Here is a 24,442-nt window from a genome sequence, read left to right as displayed (position 1 = left end):
CACACGCTGAAGCAGAAATGCTTCATAAATTGTAAAAATCAAAAGAGAAATAAACAGATTAATGCAAACACACAAGATTCAATGGGAAAGTTGGGGATAAAAAACAAAAAGACTTTCTAAATCTTTTAGATAGGTTGTGCATGCAGAGCATTTACAGCGGGTTATTTGTGGTATTAGTACTGCATGACTTATAATACATGCAAATATCAGGTTTTGTTGTTCAAAATAAAGTTAATCAAAACAAACAAATGCAGTTAAACCTCGTGCTAGATCATTCTCCAGATATTATCATCCTTATGAGCACAGTCCCAGACTGACGAACTAAAGAGTGACGCGTGAAAAAGGCTCGCATTAATCGCTGACCCCCTAACCCTAACCTTGAAGAAAGAGAAAGAGAATTCACTCAAACCTCATTTCGAAAGAACAACTTCAGGAGTCGGAGGTTGTTGAAAAGCTATCTCACTTTTATATGACACTAGAATGACATTTTGGAAAACAAAAATAACCTACATGCATTTGGGAAAAAGAAAACCGTGTCGAGGAGATGGAGGGAAAAAAGAGAGAACACACACTCTGGAATACATGAATACATCATCCTTTCAGTGACCTTTGAATCTTGGTGACATTTTATTCGAATACATGAATTCATAAATATAATCTTCTCTCACCATATTGCCTACCTCTATGAATCCCATACATCTAACTGTACATCTACTGTAGCATATTGCATATCTCGATTAGAGGTGGGTAGTCAATAGTCATTTAGTACTCTGGCTTCTTGTGGAAAGGAGATAATAGGATTGGATGGGAGTAAGAAGGGGAATGAAGACAAAGTAGAGAAAGAGATTAAACACCGAGGTTTCTTCTGCCTCTTCTCAAACAGCCACAGAAGCATCCTGCAGTGTTTTGACGCTGACATCTTTGTGTGATATGCGTGTGTGTGTATGTGCTTCAGGATGTGTGTGTGTGCTATATGTGCTGATGCAATGCATGAGGTGCATATAGGTCCACCTGAGGTCTACCGGCTCGGGATTTATTCTATGATGATCATCACAATTTGATAAAATTACAAACATGTGCTCAAACTACATCCACGTGGACCACATTGCTTGTCATAGTATATATTTTTTTTCTACTGTCTTGCTACACTCAAGCAGACCTGAGTCAAATAAACATTTGGGTTTAAAGCAGCAAACAAAACAGTGATTTCCATTTGCTGAATTCCTGCTAATCTGTACACCCACTCTTTAAGAAGAAACCATCCCTTGGGTTTCCCATGCACATGCCAGGCAGCCTGCTCCACTACTGAGAGACTCAGGTACATTTAAAACAGGCGGAAGGATTTAAAGACTGCGTTAAATCTCGTCTGGTTTGCTTCAAATGCCAACACCCGGCCCAGAGAACAGCACGCACGTATAAGACAATAGGTGCTCTTTTGTTTCAGACTGAAACAGGAGTGCTTCTGGGTGACTCAAACGAGGGACGGTCTATTGACGTGTTACCAACCTAGTGATTAGCCCTGCCACAGGGCACTCAAACAAGGGCCTGTACTCGTGACAATAATAGAACTGAAGAGGTGGCTGCATGTCAGCGGGCTAAGGCTGCGGGTACAAAAGCAGAGCCTATCCAAAGATAGACACTTTGTTCAAAGTACAACTTAACAAGCCTATGCCAGCCAAAAGTTCAAAGTTTTCTTTTTTTTGCTACGTTCACACTCACTACACTTACTACCAACGTTTATACACACACCCAGGACACAGTGCAGTATGACTGATGAGGTTCACTGGAGTCCCGACCAGTTTACTTGAGTGTGGTGTACATCTGGAACATCGCATTAATATTACTTGACCATGTTTTTCCACAATGTTTCAGTTGTTTGTGCGTCCAAACCAGGAGCAGCAGCAGTGCAAACGAGTACCAGCTGTAGGAGGTCAATCGGCTGGATGTGGCATACACTTTCACTGTGCAGACGAGCATCATGTGGATATAAAACATTAATATGGTTGCTGGCCAGAACAGGAACTGTGTGTTGTTGGGGACACTGACTTGTATAGACAGACGGGGCTTTTGGGACTTAGTTATCATCCTGAAAGTTTATCAGATAACCAATCAGATTAACTTCAATTTTTGGAAATCTTCTTTTGTTTTGGTATGACTCAGTATACTTCTATAGGCTCTGATTCAGTGGTCAGCAGGAAGCTGGTGCTTGGAAGTCTTAAAGACATTTAACTTAGCATCCAACTTCCAGTCTCCCAAGTCAGTGCTCACTTTAGCTTCAAAGCTGTTTTACATTACTAGCATCAGAGAGGTCTGATTAAGGAATGGATGTGCCATTGTCAAACGTGGTGTTAGGTATAGTAGCAAAAGATTATTTGTCAATTGTATTTGGCCCAGGTCTACACTTAAATACATTTTAGCCCTTTCATGGGTGTGCAGAAAGCAAAAAATACAGAGTCCACTCTGAAAGTGGCCAATGCTTCCATGAATTACCCACACGCATTCTCAGCAGCATTCACAGTCTTCTTCTTTTCAAAGAGGCCATCTGTCACTGTTCAGACTGGCCAGGCTCATTGCTTGTCTTGGTCTCCCTCTTTCTCACAAATGGAGACAGAAGCGGGTACATTCACGCAACTTCAAAATGTTGAAGTTGGAAAAAACAAAACAAAAGACAACTTTTCCATCACCCGCCAAATCTTCCAAAGAAAAAAAAGGTTGATGCTACTATTAGCCATGGACATTACAAAAAAACACGAAAAGAAAACTGTACAAAGTTCAGTTCTTCCTCAAAAGAAGCTTCCGAGTTTGCCATCCGTCCAATTTTGACAACAGGGTTTTTGGACAATGGTTCAGGCCGCATTGAGTAAAGTGAACCCGGTCCTTAGAGAGGATTGAACTTCTTAACAGTTTCGTCTAGAAAACACCGCCTTTGTAATGTTCACAAATCACTGCAATTTTCAGGGCTGTCTCTGTAATGGCTTTCTGAATATTCTCTCAAGATGGCTATAATATAAAACCCAGGATCTGCCACATCTCAAAGGCTCAGTCCTGTTAACACAAAAGCTGAGCTCCTTGACATTATTGTATAGACCTAGCAAAGAGCAATCGTATATCCTGTGTAAGAGAAATGATGCTAAAACTCAGAAGCGACTGGAATCTTTTGAGAAATGACTGATCCTAAACAGAGAGAGAGAGAGAACGAATGATTTAATAAAGACAAGAGAGAATTTCAGATTCCGGTTCACAGGACGTGTATTAAAAATCTCTCCCTGTTCTGTTCAAGGTCCAGAAATGCAAATGGTTAAAGAGTTCCACAGAGGCAACAAGTGTTTCATCTGTTTTTCCTGGAGCATGTGTCTGCGGTCTGACGCCTGCTTTTCATGCTGAGGCCTGTGATGTCTTGCTCTTCACCTCTTGCCATTCCCTCTGTCAAGGGGTTGGATAAGAAACCATGGACGTGTATGCCATGAAAGTGGTGGCCATCTTTACTCCGGGCAGACAGATTCGTTAGGTCCAGAGACCCTGTGCTGTTGCATTTCTTCACCAGCGGGGGTGCCAAAGAGTCCGGGGTAAACAGTGACGTAAGGGAGAGACTGTTCAGTGTTTCTGACAGGTGCTCGCTGCTGAAGGTTTGACGGCAGTCATCCCGGTTTGTCCCCGTGCCAACGTCCTCATCTGACGGGTCCACGGAGTCCTGCTGGGGGCAACCGGGGCTGGTGCTGCCGCCTCTGCTGCTGCTCTGGCTCCTCTGGTGCCTCCGGGTGGCTTGGAGGGTCAAAGGAGTACTGTGTCTCTTTAGTAAAGAGCAGCCCTGGTCTCCTGTAGTCGGTGTCTGGCGTTGCGAGGGGTGGCTGGGGACAGGGCAGAGGTGGGGTGTGGGGAGATCCAGATATCGAGGTGAGGAGGCGCTGAAGCTCAGCCCTTCTTCCAGTGCTGCCTGCAGGCTGCCCTCTGAACTGGCTGTGGCCAAAGAGGAGTCACTGTGGGACGGGTGCTGGAAGAGAGGATAAGAATTTAGATAAAAACCAAAAAGAAAAAAAAATAACAAAAACACAGACGAATTTACAGTTACAGCTTAATGCCTTTACACATCGGACACATGTAATCCGTGTGAAAACATCAGGACCAGCTCATCATCGCTTCATGTCAAGATACAAGTTCAGATCCCAAAAATTCTGAATTTCCTGGAGCTATTGTTACCTAGATAACATTGAAGTAAAACACCAATAAAGAAAAGAAAACCAGCTCTTATTGGCTGATGTTACTGTGACCAGTACCTAAGGACAGTTGTGCAACAGGAAAGGAAGGATCTGCCCCGGGACGACAACACATTGGTTTGAACTCATTCTCGGTTAACCAATTTCAGAGAAGTCCTAATAATATGAAACCGTGAAACCACCTCGCTTGTAATTCCCCCTGCTTGAAGGACCCCGCCCTGAGTTTGGGGGAAGCGTTTGTTTAATCCAATATGTCTGTATGCAGGAGGGATTTAGTCATTATTTCTAATCCTGCCAGTACTAAAATAAGAGATTACGAAAAAGCAGAAACATAGTGGCAGGGAGCGAACGCAAAGCAAAGAGGGATAGAGAGGATCACCCAGGAGAGGAGAAAAAGGAAAACAGAAAAGCGACACGGGAGAATGTGAGAAGCGCGAGCCAAGCACAACAGCGAGTGCCGAGTCGGTATCAGGCTCGGGGCTGGCCGGGCTAATTAGCTGAGCGCCGCAAAGCATTACTGTAGCAGCGGAGGATCACAGAGCCACTCAGGCACGAGCTAAACAAACCAAACAGGTAGAGGTGAAAAGAGAAATCTGTCTCCATGGTTACAAAAGGAACAAGAACTAAAATAAGGGCTTTATTTTTCTCCCCCATTCGAGTTTGTTTCACGTAGGAGCCAGCATAGGGGAGGTGTTAGATTCAGTATGGAAGAGAGGCTGGCTTTAATTATGACTAAATAAACTCTCTGGAGTCCCACACTGCAGTAGGACTTCAGTGGAGGGTGGTGATACGTGTATATTCACGATTTGGCGCGCAGTAATTAGATTCTGACTGATAGATCGCAGAAGAGGCTGCTGTGTCACATCTAACTGTGCCACTCCTACTCAAGTGTTGATTTCTAATGAACTAAAGTGATTCCAAGTGTTTATTACACCCACAGCTGTAACAATGTCATCAAATCAATATCTAGGGCCAACATCTAGTGTCACTATATGATATAAGGCAGGGGTGTCAGCCTAGCAAAGACTTCAATCTGGCCTACTGAAAAGCTGTCTACCTCTTCATAAAGAGCCATATTGGGTCATGTATTCATGCTAAATTCAAGGAATTCAGTCGTAGATAAACAGCTAAATAACAGAGAAGTTTAAAAAAAATTATGTGAATTAACAAAAACTTTATGAAACATGTAGTTAAACATCTTTCCCCTGACAGAAAGGGGCCCAGGTAAGATCAGTGTGGACTCTACGTATGTGGCCCATGACGTAAAATGAGTTTGACATCCCTGGTGTGATGTGTGTTACAGTTTTCGGTTCCCAGATGTTCTCATTCAGTCTCACAAACACGTCTGCCTCTCAACAACCTCTGCATGACATCGCCGAGCATTGACATAAAGGACACGTTTATACTGCGTTCTATCGTGTCACTGATGTTTTGCACAGCAATGCTGATGTCGTCTGTTCAGCCAGCCATTCAGACACAAACGAATCCATTCATCTGCTCGTAATACCTGGGAGCCCAACGGCCTGCTGTTGGCTCTGGGTGAGCGGAGGGACGCCCAGGAGGCTGGGGAGGCCGACCTGGAAGGCCGTCTGTCTCCTGGGCTTACGCTGTTTCCAGGACTGTTTGGATGAGCTGCAGCAGCTGGGTGGAAGAAATCTGCCGGTAGATGCAAGACTGGTGAAGTTTCACGAGCACCTCCACTGCAGCTTCCTCCATCATCATCTGTAAAGGGAAGGCTGCAGTTTAATCCAGCTGTGGCATTGACACTCATATTGCTATCACTTTGTAAGTCTGCCTCTCTCTCTGCATCTTTTATTGTAGAGACAGGAGTGGTAACCACCACAGAGGCAGTTGTGAATACTCGGGAATTGTTCTCTGTCTCTGGATAGATTTAGTCTTTTTCTGTATGATTTCCTGTCCTTGTCTCCTTCATAAGGATGTCAGCCAAAGTGATTCCCCACACTTACTCAGCAGTGTCAGGATTTGTTCCAGTCAATCACTATTTCCTCACAGAAAAGTGACAAAATATTCAATGAATGTTTAGACCGTCTTATCTATGTTTCCACCACATTGCAAACAATCTCTATAAACAAATGTTGACGCATCAATTGCAGAATTTTTACGCAATGAAGGAAACTTTTGTTACTATAATGACTCATCATGCTGTAGCAGGTTTTGGCTGCATGCAAAAAATCACAGTGGAGAGCAAAAGAATCCTTTTACTGAAGTCCAACCTCAAAACCATCAGACATTTCCTGCAGTTTAGTTTTTTCTAAGCTTTTGTTTGGAACATCGACATTTGTGAACACTGACCAATGGAAGTCTTGGCCTGGATACTCACTGGCTACGCTGCAAGACCCCCCAAAAAGATTTCTACCTTGAGCCAAGGAGGTTATGTTTTTGGTAGCTTTTGTATGTGTGTGCGTCATTTTGTCATGCTCGAAGTTTTAAATGAACTCTGATCAAATATTGTGGACGTGTAGAGCAGGGTCATGTTAATATTCCATTAAAACTTGGCTTCATCCACCAAAGTCTTCAAGGTTAAACTTGTGATTAATTGGTCAAAGCTCTAATCTTATAACTTACAAAAGACTATTCCTCTATTGTCAACATAGAAAGTGATGTATAAAGAATTAAAATATATTATCACATATATTTAAATATAGCTCAATTTTCCCACCTTAACATGGACAAAACTTTATATTTTATCTTCACAACCATTTTACAAGTTAGTGATCTGATGGCTCAACGTGTCCTTAATCTAAATGAAGAAGAAACTATTATTTCAGCTTCAGGGTAACGAGCCAAACAACAGAATGTCACACCTCATTGTACATTCTGCTAACACCACCATGTGGGGTTAAGTATCTGATGGTAATCTTTGTTCGGAAATTAAATTCTGAACACCTCATTCAGGGCACCTCTTTTCTTACTTAATTAAAAATGTTATTGCACCATATTATAAGAAAAATGAACAAAAAGACATTAATACAGTTAGTACAATGAACTGTTCAAAGTTAAAAGTTATCAGGAAGCAATTAAATGTCTTTCACACTTTAATAAACTATATATATATATATATATATATATATATATATATATATATATATATATATATATATATATATATATATATAGATATAGATAAAGTATATAGATAAAGTTGCATTTTGTCTGTTCTGCAAACACAATTTTTACATTTTCAAGATAGATGAGAGTTTCTCACAGGGATATATCGTCTTGAAATTAAAGTTGTAACGGGATTCTATTTCAAATTAGACCTTGAGCATCCAAACATCACAGACATATTTGGAAAAATTAAAGGTGGAGTGAAAACATTTCATCTCCCAATCTGAGCATTTAGGAATAAATATTTTAAATAAGTAAGTAAGAGGGTTAATAATTAATGGAATGGACCCTCTGAGTTAGTATGTCTGTTCTGGTGATGGCAGTTATGTTACAGGGGGTGTTCAATGTTGAATTGCACCTTAACTTGTCATTCATTAGCATATCTGTCTGCCTTATGTCTGGCTTCATCGATCACTTCTTTAACTGCAGTGGAAGTCGATCAACTATGCAGGATGTGAGAGATGTCGAGTAAAAAAGTCTTACTTTTCTATAAATGTTAACATCAATGCCAAAGTCATGTCTTAATGAAATCATAGTGGTTGATACCAATGAGGGTCAGAAAGAGCACAGATAAGTGTGATAAAGGAAGCTCATATGTCCGTTGATTTTACTCTTTATTTTTTGCTTTGTGTTTTGTGTGTATGAAAGATTACATTGAACCATTTGGATGAAAAACAATCTACAAAGGTAGGATTTACAGAACGATTACTTTTTAGACTATGCTTGGCAGTCTCTTATTTAATAATTGAAAACTATTAACAGAAATTAACAGAAAGGTTTTTTTTGCAACTTTGATCTTTTTTGGTGGTAGAGATGCATTACCACTCACTTTCTCTCTCTCAAGGTGTTTATCACTTTACGTGTAAAAGAACAAATATTTTTTGAAAAACTGCTGTGATGTAAAAGCGCACCTCCCTGAATTCCCAGTGCTTCCCGTTGTGCAGCTACTCAGTCAGAATTACAGAGTAACTGCTTTATCTATTTACAGCACTGCTGCACAAAGTTGAACATTTTTAAAGAAGCAGTCAATAATTTTGTAACGCGCCATGAAGGACTGCAGTCTTGTTTCACGGCGTAAACAGCATGAGCAAATTTGCGGTCGATAGCACGGAGCAGGTGGAATGAAAAGTTAGAGATGAGCATCTTGTTGCCTGCAGCTCTTCACAGGCAGCTCAGCGTTGCTGCTTCTTGTTATTTTATAAAACCCCTGAAACTTTTAAAACGAATCCACAGTTTACATACAGAAAAAAATGATAAAAATACAGAAAATAAAGGCAAATATTTTACAAGTGATGAGTTGTAACTACACATACAGTACAGTGTACTTTAAATAATTTGGAAATCATGAAGCCAGTAGATTTTACCACTGAGTATGTCACACATGTAGTCACTTTGAAGGACACTACGAGCTACATGCAGCTTCCTTGATCTTGCGCTGTCATCTTGTTTATGCCAGTACCTTTGTCATGTGCAGGGCTTTTCTGCTCCGGTGAGGCAGGATTGCACTGATGATGGATGCCCACTTCAAACAGCCCCTGAACACCCTCCTCGCTTCCTGAGCTGGAGGGACGAAGCCCTCTGTAACCCGCCTGTCTGGGCAACTCTTCCGAACTGCGGGAGTCACTGCTGCCCCTCTGAAAGAAAGATGAAGAAAATAAGAGCAGAATTTGAAAGGAGAAGATTGAGTGGAGATGGGAAAAAATTACCTAGAAAGAATAAATATCCAGGCGCACTGATGTTCACTGGAGCAAGAGAGACACCAAACTGAGGAGTTTCATTTCACCTTATCATAATGGAAATCTGAGTAGCATTTGTTTTTCAGTTTCAAAAAGCTCCCTTTTCATGTCCCATCTATACAAGTCTGATTAAAATTGGAGGTGGTTAAAAGAAAGTAACGGCAGGCTTCAAAGCTTCAAATTGCTTGGCTGTTGTTGTTGGTTGTAAACTGGATCAAATGAGCTGGCCTTCAATACCACAGGGATGAAACAGACCAGGTGGAACGTCGGTGAGCTGAGAGCGAAGCATTCATGTGATGATGGAGATATAAAAGACATGCTCACGAACTCACACACACACACAGGAAAACATACGTACAAACTCTCATGTGCCCATGTCAAAAGCACAGTGCGAGGCATGTGTTTTAATTAGGCAGTAAAGAATGTAAATAGTCATTAATAATGATTAGCAAGACCTAAGGGCTATGATGACATGATTTTACCTGTGTGTGTGTGTAGGCATGAGTGATTAGAGCTAATGTTCATTTCTGTCCCACTTATCAGGGTTAATTTCATGGTTGCTAGCATCAGCAAATAGATGTTTTTCCTTACTGATCGCCTTGGCCAAGAAAAACATTTTAAATAACTCCTTTAGCACCATAGCAAGGATAAACTTGAAGATAGAAAAGAGACATGAAATAAACGTCGACATATCAAAACAGACAAGTTGAACATGTGCAGGCTCAGCTATCACTTTCAGATTAGCAAGAAAATACTAGTAACTTTAAACAGCCAACACGCTTTTCATTAATATTTCTAATCCTATGTACACATTGATAGATAAATATGTCACACAGTGCTCACACCTTTAAACTCACTTGATTTTTTTGCTATGAATATTTTTTAATATGCTTCTTTTGAAAATCAAGATGTAGGCTTGCTTTTCTGAGATCATTAACAGCTTAAAAAAGATATGTGTTCCTCACAGGACGCAGACTATGAATGTGATTTTACAGAATATAATGCATTACTCTAGATTAAACTGAGTATACAGTTTGAAATGAGCTTACCAGTACTGTTAATCCCAAAAATATGTAAAGGGAACCGTCTCAGCTTGACTTTCTGTAAGAGTCACCACACTACTGGTGTGTTTGTGTATTACTTGTGTATCATGTGTATAATACAAGTGGGAGAGATGCAAGCAAGCACAGAATATGTTCATATGTGTTGGTGTGTAAGTGTGAGAATACCTGGCTGTCTCTGACCAGCAGCTGGTAGCTGCTGTTTTCATCCAAACTCAGGTCATCAGGCAGAGCTGGAGACGATGACTTGTCGGACAGCTGCTCTGACATCAGCGATGCCTGCTCCACCTCTGCCAGTCGGACCTGTACCACAAATACACAGTAGCCAATCATGTTGAAGCTGAAATTTGACAACAGGATGTGAAATGATGAAGCCAAAAGCCAGCAGCAACTGCCCCCCGTACATACAGGCTTTGGAAATTCTAGCATTGCTAACATTAGCTTGTAGCATTCCATGGTAGTCTAAACATACTTGCCAACCTTGAGACCTCAGAATTAGGGAGACATTCAAAATCATTTGTTCCTGATTTACTCAGGAACAAATGAAACACTGAAAAAAGTCAAACAATAACATTTTTAGGTTATCTAAGTGACTTATATATATCATGTTTAACCTGAGTAGCGAAAGACCGCGGGGGTTTGAAAACGATGTGCCGGGAGTTCACTGTTCTCCCCGGCTCAGATATTTGAAGTTTACACAGCTACATTCTCGCCTGAAAATATGCTACAAGTTTATTTTGCGACCCAGAAAGAGTAATATGAGTAATATTAAAACTAAGTAGCTGCCGCTATTGTTGGAAACTGGAATTGGCTGGGCCGCGCTATGAATTCTGGCATGTGTTTTTTTATTTTTGTTGTCCGGGTTGAAAACCAGGAGAAATTCGGGAGAATGGTGGCTCCGAGAGATTTACGGGAGGGGCACTGAAATTTGGGATTATCCCGGAAAAATTGGGAGGGTTGGCATGTATGAGTCTAAACAGAATCGACTAGCATGGAATGCTACCAGCTAATCTTAGCTTCTCAGTAAAAAAAAACTAAACAAAAACAAAAAAAGTCATTGTCAGTCAATACTGCCCTTAAAATATCCACAAACCCATGAGTAATGTCACAGTGGTTGTGCCCATCTTTTATATACAGTTTTTAGTTTAAAGGTGACTTGGATATGAGTGAAATGTAGAAACAGTATCTAAAGCACACAGGCGTCACACCACTGTGACTTATACAATGACTTACACTCCTACACGCATACATACATGTACACACGTACACACTTGCATGAAATGAAACTCATACCCTGCAGATTATATATATCAAATACAAAGAATAACCTCAGCTGAAACTGGTGTTTGTTCTCATGTGTGATTGATGATTTTCACAGCTATGGCTATTACAGGAAAACTCAGGACGAGTTCACTCACTCATACATCATTTTGGTGGTGCCATGTATATCCTTTGGGCATGATTATACAAGGGGGGGAAATGTCAAGAATATCCTTACAGACAACAGAAATTAATACAAGGCAAATTCTGCCCTGTAGTAATAAACACAGCCCCGCTCTATCTTTAAAGCAAATTACATTTTGCAAGAACTGTGTTTGATTTTATTTTCAATGGGATTAAATCAGATAAAAACTGGATAATAGAAAATACATTTTAAATTGCATACAATACATATTTATTGAATACAGTATTTAAAAAAAGTCCTTTTAGGAATAAAAAATGGATTTTCTCAGTTTTTCATGAGCACATGATCTAAAAAATTGACATTCTGAACATAGTTTCAGCTGCACTTCTAGCTATGAAAATCCTAATGCAGTATAGTACTATGTTTTGATTGCACCGCAGTGCAATCACACCGTGTAATCTGTATTTACAGAACTACAAAAATATGTAAGTTGTATTCCTTGAACCTTGCTGGGATCTCACTCGGACAAACATAACTTACATTTATGATGTGTTTTATATAAAAGCAGCTTATGCAACGTTTTTTTCCTACTTTAATTCCTTAGTGTTAAAGATGACAATGAATAATCACATTTTTCTTGTAAAACAAAGGGGGGCCTACCAAAAAAAGTTTGGGAACCACTGTAATAGTATATCTAGAGCCCCTTACTGCACATCTGGGAAAATACTTATATGAAACAAGGAGTCAGTGTGCCACATTCACCAATTGGTGAATGTGTGTGATGTGAAATGAAGACATGCTCAGCAGTTTATTTACTGCTGAAACATTATACTGCATATGCACTGTATGTGTGTGCATTAGTAGTGTTTAGAATATATGCATCTGTATAATTGATGTAGTGGCACTTTATTACTGACTTGTAAATTTGAAATGAAGGCAGCAGATGTTTAGGGTTGTGCTTTGTGAGTGTCTGTGTGTGTGGAGCGCTGATAACCTCTTGAGGGTGACTCTTGCAGTCTTTGCAGATAGGAGGAGAGCCGTAGTGGTGAAAAACTGAACCGGAGAGATTGTCGATCAGGTCTCCTTCTAACGAGTCCTTAATTAGCAGAGAGACGCTGTCCAGCCACTGGCTCTCCTGCAATGCAGACACACAAATACAGCACTGATATTTGGCATACATAATCAGAGATGGGAACAAAGTGACGAATACAAACACTTTGCTATTGTAGTTAAGTATAAATTTCAGGTATCTGTATTTTACTTGAGTAGGGTTTTTCTACCACTTTGTACTTTTACTCCCTTTTTGAAGAAAAAAAGGGAACAGGAATATATTTTTAAACAAATGTGATGTATTTAAAGTAAAGAACTGGTGCACGGTGGCTGTGGTTTCATGGTCAGCGTTAGCTTACATCAAGTGTAGCATAGATACATTTGAAGTTGAGCTGATGATGCTTAGATTGATTCACTGAATTCGATCTTCATACCAACTAAAAACTGTTTATTACAAAGACAGAATAAACAGTGTGCTGTCAGTGTAGAGGATGGAAATCAACTACAAACACTTATAAAACATCCGCTCACATCTTGTTAAATCAGTTGTGTATGTCCAGAAACAGCAGTAAACCTCAGAGCGGTGGCCCGGGACAGCTGATCACATGTAGTTTTCAGCACTAGTATCTGTACTTCTACTTAAGTGCATGTCTGTACTTTTGGCACTTTTGTATATAAATAAACAAATAGTAATACTAATGCAAATAGTACTTCCACTATCACTCCTACTCTCCAATCTTCTATTACGGCTACAAACAATATTACTAATAAGTTTGATAAGAGTGAGTAATATTCATATTTTTAAAACTACTACTTTATTATTTCCCCCTTGATAAATCTAATATAGATAGATAACATCTAACCATTTTCATCATTCTTCATTACTTTAAATAATTAAAAAACATCCTTGTCAGTAACTACTACAAATACTGCAAACATCTGTCTTTGTGTCAAGTTAACTCAACATCTGGCTGTGCTCTTTTCTATTGTCAGACTTCCTGTTGAATCGCCATCTTTTCATTTCTCAAGACTCAAGTCACTCAGTCACTTCCTGTCAGGCAAATTCAGCTTTTACCTTACGTTTGCGTCCAGCTTTTCAGATATTAAATACCTCTTACTGACTTTTTAAAAAATTGATAGATTAGCTTAAAGTAGCTCCATCCTTTGGTGTGTTGTTTAATTAACCACCATTTACTGAAGCTGGTGTTATTTTCAGCCGCTGCTGGCAGGTTACAGACAGAGATGTGTGACTTTTTCCCACCTTGCTCTGAGCCAAAGGGGCAGATGAATGTCACCATTATAAGATGAATTACATAATCCCTTTAAGATAACAAGGCTCTGCTTTATGAGAGCTTTAGTTGGCTTAAAATTCCCACTTTTCTCACTTTCCCAAAATTTTGAGTATTTAACAGATTTTTAGACAGTATGATGTAATTATTGAAAGCTGATTAAAAAAACGTGATAAAAACAAAGTTATTTTTCTCGGTTTTTAAGGTGTATATGCCTGCTTTCTTCATATGTTTAATGCAAGCAGTAGAGATTGTGACGAGAGATGAGCTTGAATGCCTGGAATCAACTGTTCAAAGTAACAGTCCACAGTGGGTGTGGGTGGAGCCGAGTGTCAGGAATGATTTGTGACAGAAGGATAGCAGCAAGAGTGAAAACGAAGGTTTACAAATGGTAGTGAGACCTGCAATGATGTATGGTTTGGAGACGATGGCACTAAGAAAAGGCCAGGAGGCTGAGATGGTGGCAGAGTTGAAGATGTTTGGATTTTCATTGGGAGTGGCCCGATTGGGCAAGATTAGAAAAGAGCAGATTGGAGGGAGAGCTCAGGTTGAGCAGATGAAGAGAAAGTTAGAGAGGCAAGGCTGAGCTGGCTGGGATAGTGAATATACTGAACAAAGGGTCTTGAATTGAATTGAATTGAAGGAGGCCATGCCGAGGGTTGGTGTGACAGAAGAGGATGGTCGGCATAAGATGAGATGGAGGCAGATGATCTGCTGTGGTGACCCATAAAGGAAGCAACCGAAAGAAGCAGAAGAAGAGCCATAATCATTAAAAGTAATGAGGATTGTTACAAGATCTGAAACAGGCAAATGAGGCTGTAACTTCAATAGTAAAAGCTTTACTGAGGTCAGTAGGGTAATTTTCTCATCAATTTCTATTCAAACAGACCTTCGTTTGCAGCCAGAGGACATGGGCATTTTAAAAAAAAGCAGGTTTAAGGTCCGTCCAACACTGGCTTGGCCTTTTCTGCTACTGATTACACCCTTGATGATAGACTTACTGTACGTAAAAAATAAATGTCTCTTTATTCAGAGGTTTCTCCCTTTGATGAACACAATCCTGTTTAAATCTGTGAAAAACAACTTGTTCTTTTGCATCTCCTCCTTTGTTTTTCTGTCTTTTAAATATTATTTCTCTCACTTTGTCTTGTTTCCCAGGGTACTACTCACTTTCTCACTCTTAGCCCTGAACCCCGAAGTCTCCTTACCGCATGTCTAAAGTTCAAGACTCCCCATTCCCTCCAGGACCTGCTTTTTGTTCCCATTTCTCTTCATATAGGAGTACCTGATAAAGGGTGTGAGGTGAAGAGGTGAACCGCAGCTGATTGCCAGTCTGTGGCAGCACCCACTGATATACTGTGAGCAACACATACACATTGTTTCATGTGCTGACAGATGCGCAGCATGGGGTAAGGCAGTCTGATTGATTGGCTCAGCTGGGGTCCTTGGTTGTGGTAAATGCTGCCCATGATGCTGTTTGACTCAATGTCTTTCTCTGTATATATTCTTTCATCCAGAAATCCAGTCTGAACAGGACTTAGTGCAACCTTCTTTAGATTTTGTGCCCTACACTCAGATCCATTTCTTCTAACCCAAGTCAGCTTTTTGATCATTCTAACAGTGTGTAAACTGCAAGCCACGCCTTCTGGTCCATCATCAGTATCTGACCTCACAAATGTGGTTCTTAAGAATAGTCAAAGATTCCCATAAACACTCCTAAACCTTGTCTTGATGCATGCTCAATCATCCAGGTACGTAAATCCCAAAAGGTTGATTCTGTTCATCTGGACGTAGCGTTTTCAGTGAGAGAAACATTTTGTGACTCATTCAAACCACTGATCAATGGGCTATGATCACTGGTTGTTGAGCAATGGTCTCATAGTTTGCATATCAATGATTAAGGAACTGACCTCACAGCCCCATTGTTCATTCAGTGGGTAGTTTCAGTCATTATGCAAATGTACTGTTTATAAGGTTGGGGAAACCTGCAGTTAGCCGAGACTGAAGAAGTCACTTAGATGAGTGATGAAATGTTTCTCCTACTGAAAACGTTACGTCCAGATAAACACAATCAACCTTATGGGACTCCTAAACCTTGAAGTGTTAAAGGCTGGGCCAACATCTGGGACAGCCAGATGTTGGCCCAGCGAGTGTTTGCTGCACAACCTGCAGCAACCACTTGCTAACTGCTTAGGGAATACATATTTTTCCGTAGCAACCAGTTTCTACACCTGTGTGATTGAGGCTTGAATTAAACTATTCAATTAAGAGGCATTGGGAGGGCTCAACCCAGGGTTGCGGTCATGGCCTGTTAAGGGCTCTGTTGGCTCTTAGGTGATGGTTTCCTCATGGATGCGTGCAACGGGGCCAGGGGAGGGTCTGTGCTCACAGACGTGGGTTACTGACCTGGTAGCCTGGCTGCCCATATGTGGGCCTGGGGTTCTGGGGGTACCCCATCTCCGGGCTGGGGCCCTGGCTGGTGTGTCGGGGTTGTGGGCGGGTGGGTGTATGGGGGCTCAGCCCTGGCGCGGGGTGCCACCAGTGTATCGAGCCACCTGTGGGGCTCTTCAACTGGTGGGGGAGGCTGTTACATCTTGCAGGAGGTCTCCTCTCTCCAGGAACTCACTCTGCAGGTGAGGGAGAGATATTGGAGAGGTGGAGGAAGATCTCAGCCTGGGTGTCTATTGTCTTGTGTAGTCTTGAAGATGAGTGGATGACGGGGTGGTGGTGCAGTTTTCTCTGTGGTGGGGTCAGGTGGGCTGTCCCGGGCTCTGTGGGGCTGGGCGGTGCTGCTGAATTGGGCCCCGGTCTGGATGGGCCTGGGCCCCCTTGCCCTGGTGGGTTCCAGAGTATGGGGGTGCCTACTGGGGTCAGCGGGGGATCTCCAGCTGCCTCCCTCTTCGCGCTCCACCACAATCACCCACACATGCAGGGTCTTGGGGTAAAGTTGTGTCACCAGGGTGCAGGGGAGGCATCCCCCCCTCTGTCCCCTTCTGGCTGCCTGTGCCTCAATTTTATCCCACAACTTAGACATTCACATTACTCACTCTCTCATAACACATACATATAAGTCCTTGGGGGTGGGCATGCTACACGGCATCCAGATGACCATCAGGGTGTATGAGGGAGGTTTGGAGTTTTCACACACACCCGTTCTCTGCTGCCTGTTGGAGCGGGGGGCCTGGGAGGAGGAGCTGGCCGTCCGATTGGGGTCTGGAATGTGGGGCCTCCCTGCTGCTGCAGAGTCGGGGCGGTCTGCTTCTCTCCACCCCAGGGAAAAGGGTAACACTGGGTCTGGGTGATGTTTCCCCCTCTAGGGGCAAGGGTACCTAGACCTGGGGTATAGAGTACGCTTGGGGAGTGTGATTGTGTGTACAGTGTCTATTTATGTCTTTCTCCACGTTGGGTGAGTGCTGAGTATTTGCATATGAGAGCATCAGGGTGGGAATGGATGTTTGTATCTGTGTGTGCGTGTTTGTCTGTATCTATGTGTCAGGCCGGGTATCAGACGCCACCTCTTTGGGGACATCTCAGGCCCTCCAAGGTATGGAGGCCTATCTCCCCCCAACACTCCCCCTGCCAGTGCATTGGTGGTTCTTGGTGTCCAGGGATGGGCGTCCAGGTACGCACCGGTGGCTGCTTGTCAGGGCCTGGAGCCTGGGGCTCGCTCGGGCCCCTTCGGGGGGTGGGGTGCCCTCGGCCTCTCGGCCTGGGGCTCAGTCACTCTGGCACAGCTGGCTGCAGGCAGAGCTCACGGGCACGTCACTGCAACCCCCCCTCATTTGGGGCTCTTCAGCTCTTTCCGGGAGAGTGGCACGGTTGCCCCTCTGTTGGTCTTCCTTGGTCTCTGGTGCTCTGAGGGCCTCTGGATGTGTGGAGCCTGGATCTCCTCCATACCTGCTTCATACCCTGGAGGACGGGGCTGTGGCTCCCCACACCCTCTAGCAGATCATTACATGAAGGAACCTTTTAAATACAAGCGCACTCATGCTCACAGGTGTACACACGGGTGCTCACACACACAAACTACACCCTTTTTGGCTCCTACCTCAAAGCACACTGTGCGCTGTTGATCCTACGTGCTGCACAATAATATTCAATATTTAATATTTACTGTTATATTCACATAGGTCATCGCGATGATGTTGTTTATTATATTGCTCTTTTTTTTTGCTTGTTTTCTCTTTTTTCTTTCTCAGCAGGTGATCCAGGTGATTGATATAGGTATTTTTTGTCTGTTTGTTTTGTTGGTTTTTGTTTTTTGCCCTTTATCACTTTCCTCTTCCCCGCTGTTTTTCTTTCCCTCTTTCTTTCTCCCCTTTCTTTCCCCCAGTCATGTCTGTCCCGTGTGTAGCAAGTGAAAATAAAATAAAATAAACAATAAAAACAAAGGTGAATCAAATAGACCAATACGGCAAGGCTGGGATGGTCAATTTGGTAAAGTAAATCCATTGGGCATCTTTCTTTGCCTTTAGACAATAATTCTGATGGCAAAAGAACCAAACGGGACAGGCGAAAAAAAAAAGAGAGGCATTGGAGTGCTGCAGCCCTATTTATTTAATATTTTTAGTTCTGCTGCAAATAGCAACAACACAGTGAGAGCTTACACAGTAGAGTGCCTACCAACAAGAACACATATCAGCAGTTAGTAGACCCATATGGTATATTCCCCTACAGATAAGGAAATGAAAAAAAAAATACAACAGAAGAGGGAAAACAAGCCAAGAGAAACACAATGCTCATTAAAATGTATTTCAGTCTTATCACTGCATACATGCTGAATGGTCACAGAATCGCTGTCTGAAAGAGTCTAGGCTCCCTGTGGAGACAGTTGGGTATTTAGGAAATTGATGTACAGCTCACATGAAGAGAGTCCATAAAAGAAATAATGCTGCATCACTGCAAATTTCTTCTGCCTGTCTCTGTGGTGTTATGTACCAATAATGATAAAAATCAACAGCTCTTGTGCAGAATTCCAGCCTTACCTTACAGCCTACATGCAGGGAAGAGTACAGCCATACAAGATGTGCTTAAACTTCACATAAAGAGTAGAGCGTTTGGACTGAGATAATTTCAAATAAAACACTTAAAAAAAAAAAAAAGCCAGAACAATATTATTTTACTGTTGCATTATTCATGCTCTCAGAAAGACTTCACTTTGTAATGGCTCCATTACTAGATGTTCATGGTGATTTGAAAACAAAACATTTGGGAGAAAAAAAAAGGCAATCAATTGTCATTAAGTGGATGCACGCTGGGTTGTAATTAGTCAGTATGAATCTCACAGGGCCTCGGAAAGGGAAAGTCAGCAGCTCCAAGAGTGAAAAACACTTTTATGGGGTGATAAATAATAACTGCCTGGTTACCATTATTTGATTTCATTTACATTTTACAGAAATGCATTAATAGCTTTTTAATTACAAAGGCCAGAAATAACAGTGTGAAAAGAAATAAAGCTTCAGAACCAAATTTAAACCATGCTCACGCCATGATCTGGGCCCAGACGGTGTTAAGAGGATGTTATTGTATTGTATGTTATCATCTAAAAACATTTCCTTTTATGAAAATCGTGCATTTTTATATAAGGAGATCATTTCGTATAGCAATAAGAAAAGAACCTTTTTGGCACTGGTCACGATACAAATCTTTTTCATCCTGACAAAATTTTAACATGGTTCTTTGTAGTCTTCGTAGTTTTCCAACATGACCGCACTGGAACAGGAAGCGGGCATGTGCAAACTGTTCCCACAAAGTTGGGAGCATGAAATTGACCAAAATGTCTGTTGAAGTGTCCCTTCCAACGTAACTAAAGGCTGAGCCCAACTCATGAAAAGCAACCTCACACGATAATCCCTCCTCCACCAAACTTTACAATTAGCAGCATGCAGTCAGACAAGTACCGTTTTCCAACTACTAAACCCAGAGTCGTTCTTTCGATTAGGATTTCCGCTCATTACTGCTCTAGCGTCTAGTGGTGGTGTGCTTTACACCACTGCATCCGACACTTTGCATTGCGTAAGGCTTGGATGCAGCTGTTCAGCCATGGTAATTCATTCCACGAAGCTAGCAACTGGTCGTTGCCAGGATGTCATTCACAGGTCTCTAGGTGTGCATAACAGAGGCTTTAGCCAGTAATGACGGCCAACAGCTTCCATAATTTCCAATCAGGAATACACACTTTTCTCTCATGCTATGATTGCTGCGACCGGTCTCTAAGCCGGTGTGAATGAGGCCCGATTTGGGTTTCTGAACTTTAATTTATGGTTTTATACTTAAAAAATATTGCTTAAAAATGTCTTACTGGCAAAATACAGTTGTTTTATTTCAGTCATATTTGCTATGACTGCATTTTTGATTGCAAAGAATGTGGCAATATAAATACACATAAGAACAGGCCCTTGGTGCTTTTGATCTAATTTCTTTTAAAAAAAAGCTGTTTCCCTGCTAATCAGAATGAAGATTAATAATACAGTGCAGCTAAAAAAAGGCTCATGAAAAGAGTTCCTCCCCTTTCCCGTTTCATCCATCTTTTACTGCGTTTCTGGTTAAAAATAACATTAGGCTGACAGACAATGAGCTATAAGCACAATGAGACGCCACCCACTCACAAGCTCACTGTGTCTTTAACCATTCCAAAGTCAGCCTCTGCCACCGTTCCCTCGGCTCTGATTGCTTACCCTTTGATTCAATGTCATTCTTCAGATGGGTGACAATGTTAATTTCCTTTCAGATGAGCCAAAGTACAGAAGATCACTTGGGTTAATTAGGTCCACACAGCGCCCAAAAAGTAATCTGATTCCAGTATCTGTAAGGATCGTCAAAAGGAATGAGATGCATCATACCTGCAGGGTTGATTATTGGTACAAGCTGGGGGACATGAGTTATTAAAAGTAATCTGAGTTTAATGTCAACAGGAGAAAGAAGAAAAAATGTTATAGTGACAGTGTGGATCTGCCTCTGAACATATTAGACATAATAAAACTTATAATCATGGTGAACAAGTTAATAAAAATGAGTAAAATGAGGCTGTCCCTGTATAAAAGTTGCATTTTTTTAGCAATGCAGTGCATCTCAGTTCACTCTTTAATCTAGTTTTAAGTCTTTTTTAGCCTCAGCAAGAAAGAACTTAAAGGGTTCATTAAGCTAAAGGCAGCAAAAAAAAAAAAAAAAAGAAGTAAAAGAGCACAATGTGCTGGGAGTGCAAGTTTAGTTACTATATACAGTTAATTAGATTTAATGGCACAGTCACTAAGCAATCTTAAGTTAAAAGCTTCTATAATCAGTATTTTACATTAGGACTGAACAAAACAGTTAATGGATCCAATTTACATAGTGCTTTTCAGTCTTATTGACCACTCAAAGCACTCTGCATTACACGACCAAATCACCCATTCATTCAGTGTGAGACACACTGACTTCATATATTTGACGTCCACACACAACTTCATGCTACAGTGACTTATCGGGGACAGTTCTGGGGCTTCTAGAGGGACCAGGGACTGACACCAGTCTTCCCGTTACTGAATGAGCCACTGTTTGCCCAAATACACTTGACTAATTCAACATTTTCACAATCTTTTTTTTTTAACCAAAATTACAAAAATGTCCACATATATATTCTTATAAAGGTCATTACACACAGAAATGTTGAATTTTTCAGATCCCAACTTGTCATGTCACGTCTATAGACACATTCAAATTTGTTCTCAAAAATGTTGACATCAAGTGCTAAACAAGAAAAGGAGGAAACAGATTGTGGGTTCATCCGATTGTCATGAGATGTCAGGAGCAGGGGGAATTTCATGGTTTGACCCAGAAGTTAAAGCTGTCTACTTACTGTTTTCATACAAAACAAATAAATAAGTTATTATTTAACTATTTCCATATTCAAATGCAGTTTGAGCTACAAGCACACTCGTTGGCAAATGCAGTATTGTGATTGGTCTATTGGTCTGATTGGTGCTCTATTTATTTAAAAAAACAAACAAACAAACAAACATCTAATTTATAATTTCACTGGATGCAAATTAATCCAGTAAAATGATGTAATCAGTGTGAATGGCTGTATTACGAATTCGTCCCTCACCAACCTGTCTGCTCTACCATAATAACTACTCTGATAAGAACACGATTAATAAAATAAAACAAATAAATGAAACAAAAAAGATTAACACCAGGAGCCCGGCGAGGGTCCATAGTGCTCTTCCAGAAAGCTTCCTGTACTCGTAACTCTATTCTGCATAATCATTTGGAAATATGCTTGTGTGTTCTCAGAGAATAGGACAGCCTAGCATTCAGGTGGGTAATAGCTCTGTTTAGGGTTCTTGTTTCTTTTTTAAGAACAGCTGGCATCGATGCCAACAACAGTGTCTGTGTCTACAGGGTCACTTCTAATCATTTCTAATGAGCCACCTTGCAGTTTACTCACTTGGCGCTGCTGCCACCAGTCCAAACAAATTAGTTAAGCTCAGAAGTAAACACTCCAGCAGATTCTTGCGGGATGCAAACAGACCTTTAGTTCCTCCACACAATTATTCAATGTGTCAAACACAGTCACCCTTCATTCAAGCATTTGCTCAATCACTTGATGCAACAATCACTTCTCTGCTCACTCCCTCACTTTCCCAAACTGCTAGTGCTCCTTCTCCCTCCCCAGCCCGTCTCAGTTTTTCCACATAGTTGTTCTATTTTTCCTTTGTTTGTTTCCCTCCCTCTTTGTTTGTTGCCACCTTTGCTTATTTACATGTGTCTTTCTTTCTGCTCCAGCAGGCACACGTCTAAAAATACCTGTTCTCGTCTGCAGGTGCAACAGTTCCAGTGGGATTAGAAATGTGGCGTCTACTGACTGGCATCCTTTTCCCCCCACTGCTGGTGTTTTTTGGTAAAGATGGTGGCCATTTAATATTTTTACACATGTGCGCGGCAGTTCTCGGTATACGTCTCAGTCTTGTGATTTATGTGCTTTACAGTTTTTCTCAAATGCTAAAACACATGTCACAAACGTTACCACCAGGTCCCCCAATGTCCAAACACAACACCCTTCTCTAAAGCTACATAAACACAACCACACCTTCCCACTGCAAAACTCAAACTCCCACACCAAGAGAGCAGCTCGAAGCTGTCAAAACTGTAAACACTATACACAGCATTACACACTACAGCAAAACAATTGAAAACACAATGCTCAATTTGTGAGAAGGTTCTTTGTTTCATAACTGCCAATGCATATTTTAGAAACTATACAGTAACGGATCGTCGTAGATCTCTGCAGAGGATTAGGCATTTAGATTTGTGAGTTTCATATGAGTAGTATAAATCTATGGAAAATCCTGCATGTACGTACACTACTGTAACACAACTCAATGCAAAAACAGAATCTATTGCACACAACAGTAATCTTGAAAACATGAACAGGGTGTGAAGTTTTTTTATTTACGTTATTCACACCACACACACACCACAATCACTGTGCGGCATCATGTCGCTGAGCTGTTGCTCGCATCTCGTCCGTAATGATGGTGCGAGGTTGTCTTGCTCTCCCTCCTGGACCTTCTCCTCTCCCATGTTGGCCTTCTCCTCTTCCTCATTGGCCTGCTCCTCTTCTTCCAGGGCCAGCTCTTCTCCCTCCTCTGCATCAAATTCCTCTTCCCCTGACTCTGCCTTCATCCATTGTGTTTGTTTGGAATCTTCAGCATACTGTGCACTCTGAACTTGCTTTTACATGTGGGTACAGCATTAGCAACAAGTGTCTTCAATTTTGAGTCATTGTGTGTAGTGAATGACGCCAGGTGTGTTCCCTGTGTTCAAAGATTGGTGACTGTGGCAAGCATTTTGCATCACATGGGCTTTCATTTGAGAATATGAGCAGAGTTGTTTTGCAACATGTGTTTTAGCAAGGAAAAATGTGTTTAGATTTATGAGTACAGAGGGTTGTGTTTTGTGAATTGTGTCTTCATGTGACATGTGTTTATGGTACTGGAATATGGTGGCTACATTTAGTAAATGTGTTTAGACTACTGGTCATTTGGGTTACAGGATTGGCTTTTGTGTTTTAACATTTGAGAAAAACTGTAATATATCTTTATGTGTGGGTGTAAAAGTCACCTCTAACACCTTGTATGCACACAAGTAGGGCAGCGGTGTTTCATGAATAAAAACAACTCCAGCTGCTGTGCAGTCCCACTGAGCCTGACGGATGCTTGCGGTACCAACTGCCACTGTAGATTAAATTAATGAAGTCTTGAAATAACCAGAATAAACATGCTAATCGTGTACAGTTCATCATATATTCACAGCCTGTTTGAGTACTTTTAATATGAGCCAGGCTCAAGTTTGAGCTGCAACTATCACTTTATGAATGAAATTCAAATTCAAATTGTATTTGTCACGTACACAGTCATACACAGTACGATGTGCAGTGAAATGCTTAGATAACTGCTCGTGACCTAAAGAAAAGAAGACTATGAATAGGATAGGAAACAAATATGAAAATCAAAATGAAGGGTAAATTTAGCTAGGAAGGAATAAAATATAAAAATTAAAGTTAAAAATAAAATAA

General features: G+C 41.2%; 1 protein-coding gene across 3 annotated transcripts in view; it reads right to left on the bottom strand.

The window, feature by feature from the left end:
- Positions 1 to 443: 443 nt before the first annotated feature.
- Positions 444 to 24,442, bottom strand: part of LOC113024643 (voltage-dependent T-type calcium channel subunit alpha-1I-like) — a 264,807-nt gene continuing 240,808 nt past the window's right edge. For all 3 annotated transcript variants that reach the window (XM_026171859.1, XM_026171860.1, XM_026171858.1), the window contains 5 exons: positions 12,540 to 12,680; positions 10,309 to 10,443; positions 8,803 to 8,977; positions 5,722 to 5,936; positions 444 to 3,991 (listed from right to left, as the gene is read on the bottom strand). In XM_026171859.1, coding sequence (XP_026027644.1) covers positions 3,329 to 3,991; positions 5,722 to 5,936; positions 8,803 to 8,977; positions 10,309 to 10,443; positions 12,540 to 12,680 — 1,329 coding nt within the window. In that variant the 3' untranslated portion in view covers positions 444 to 3,328. The remainder of the gene's footprint in view (positions 3,992 to 5,721; positions 5,937 to 8,802; positions 8,978 to 10,308; positions 10,444 to 12,539; positions 12,681 to 24,442) is intronic.

The sequence above is a fragment of the Astatotilapia calliptera genome, chromosome 6, assembly GCF_900246225.1.
Source record: "Astatotilapia calliptera chromosome 6, fAstCal1.2, whole genome shotgun sequence".
Lineage (NCBI taxonomy): Eukaryota > Metazoa > Chordata > Actinopteri > Cichliformes > Cichlidae > Astatotilapia > Astatotilapia calliptera.
The sequence above is the reverse complement of the archived record's forward strand: the minus strand, read 5'-3'. Positions and strand labels throughout refer to the sequence as shown.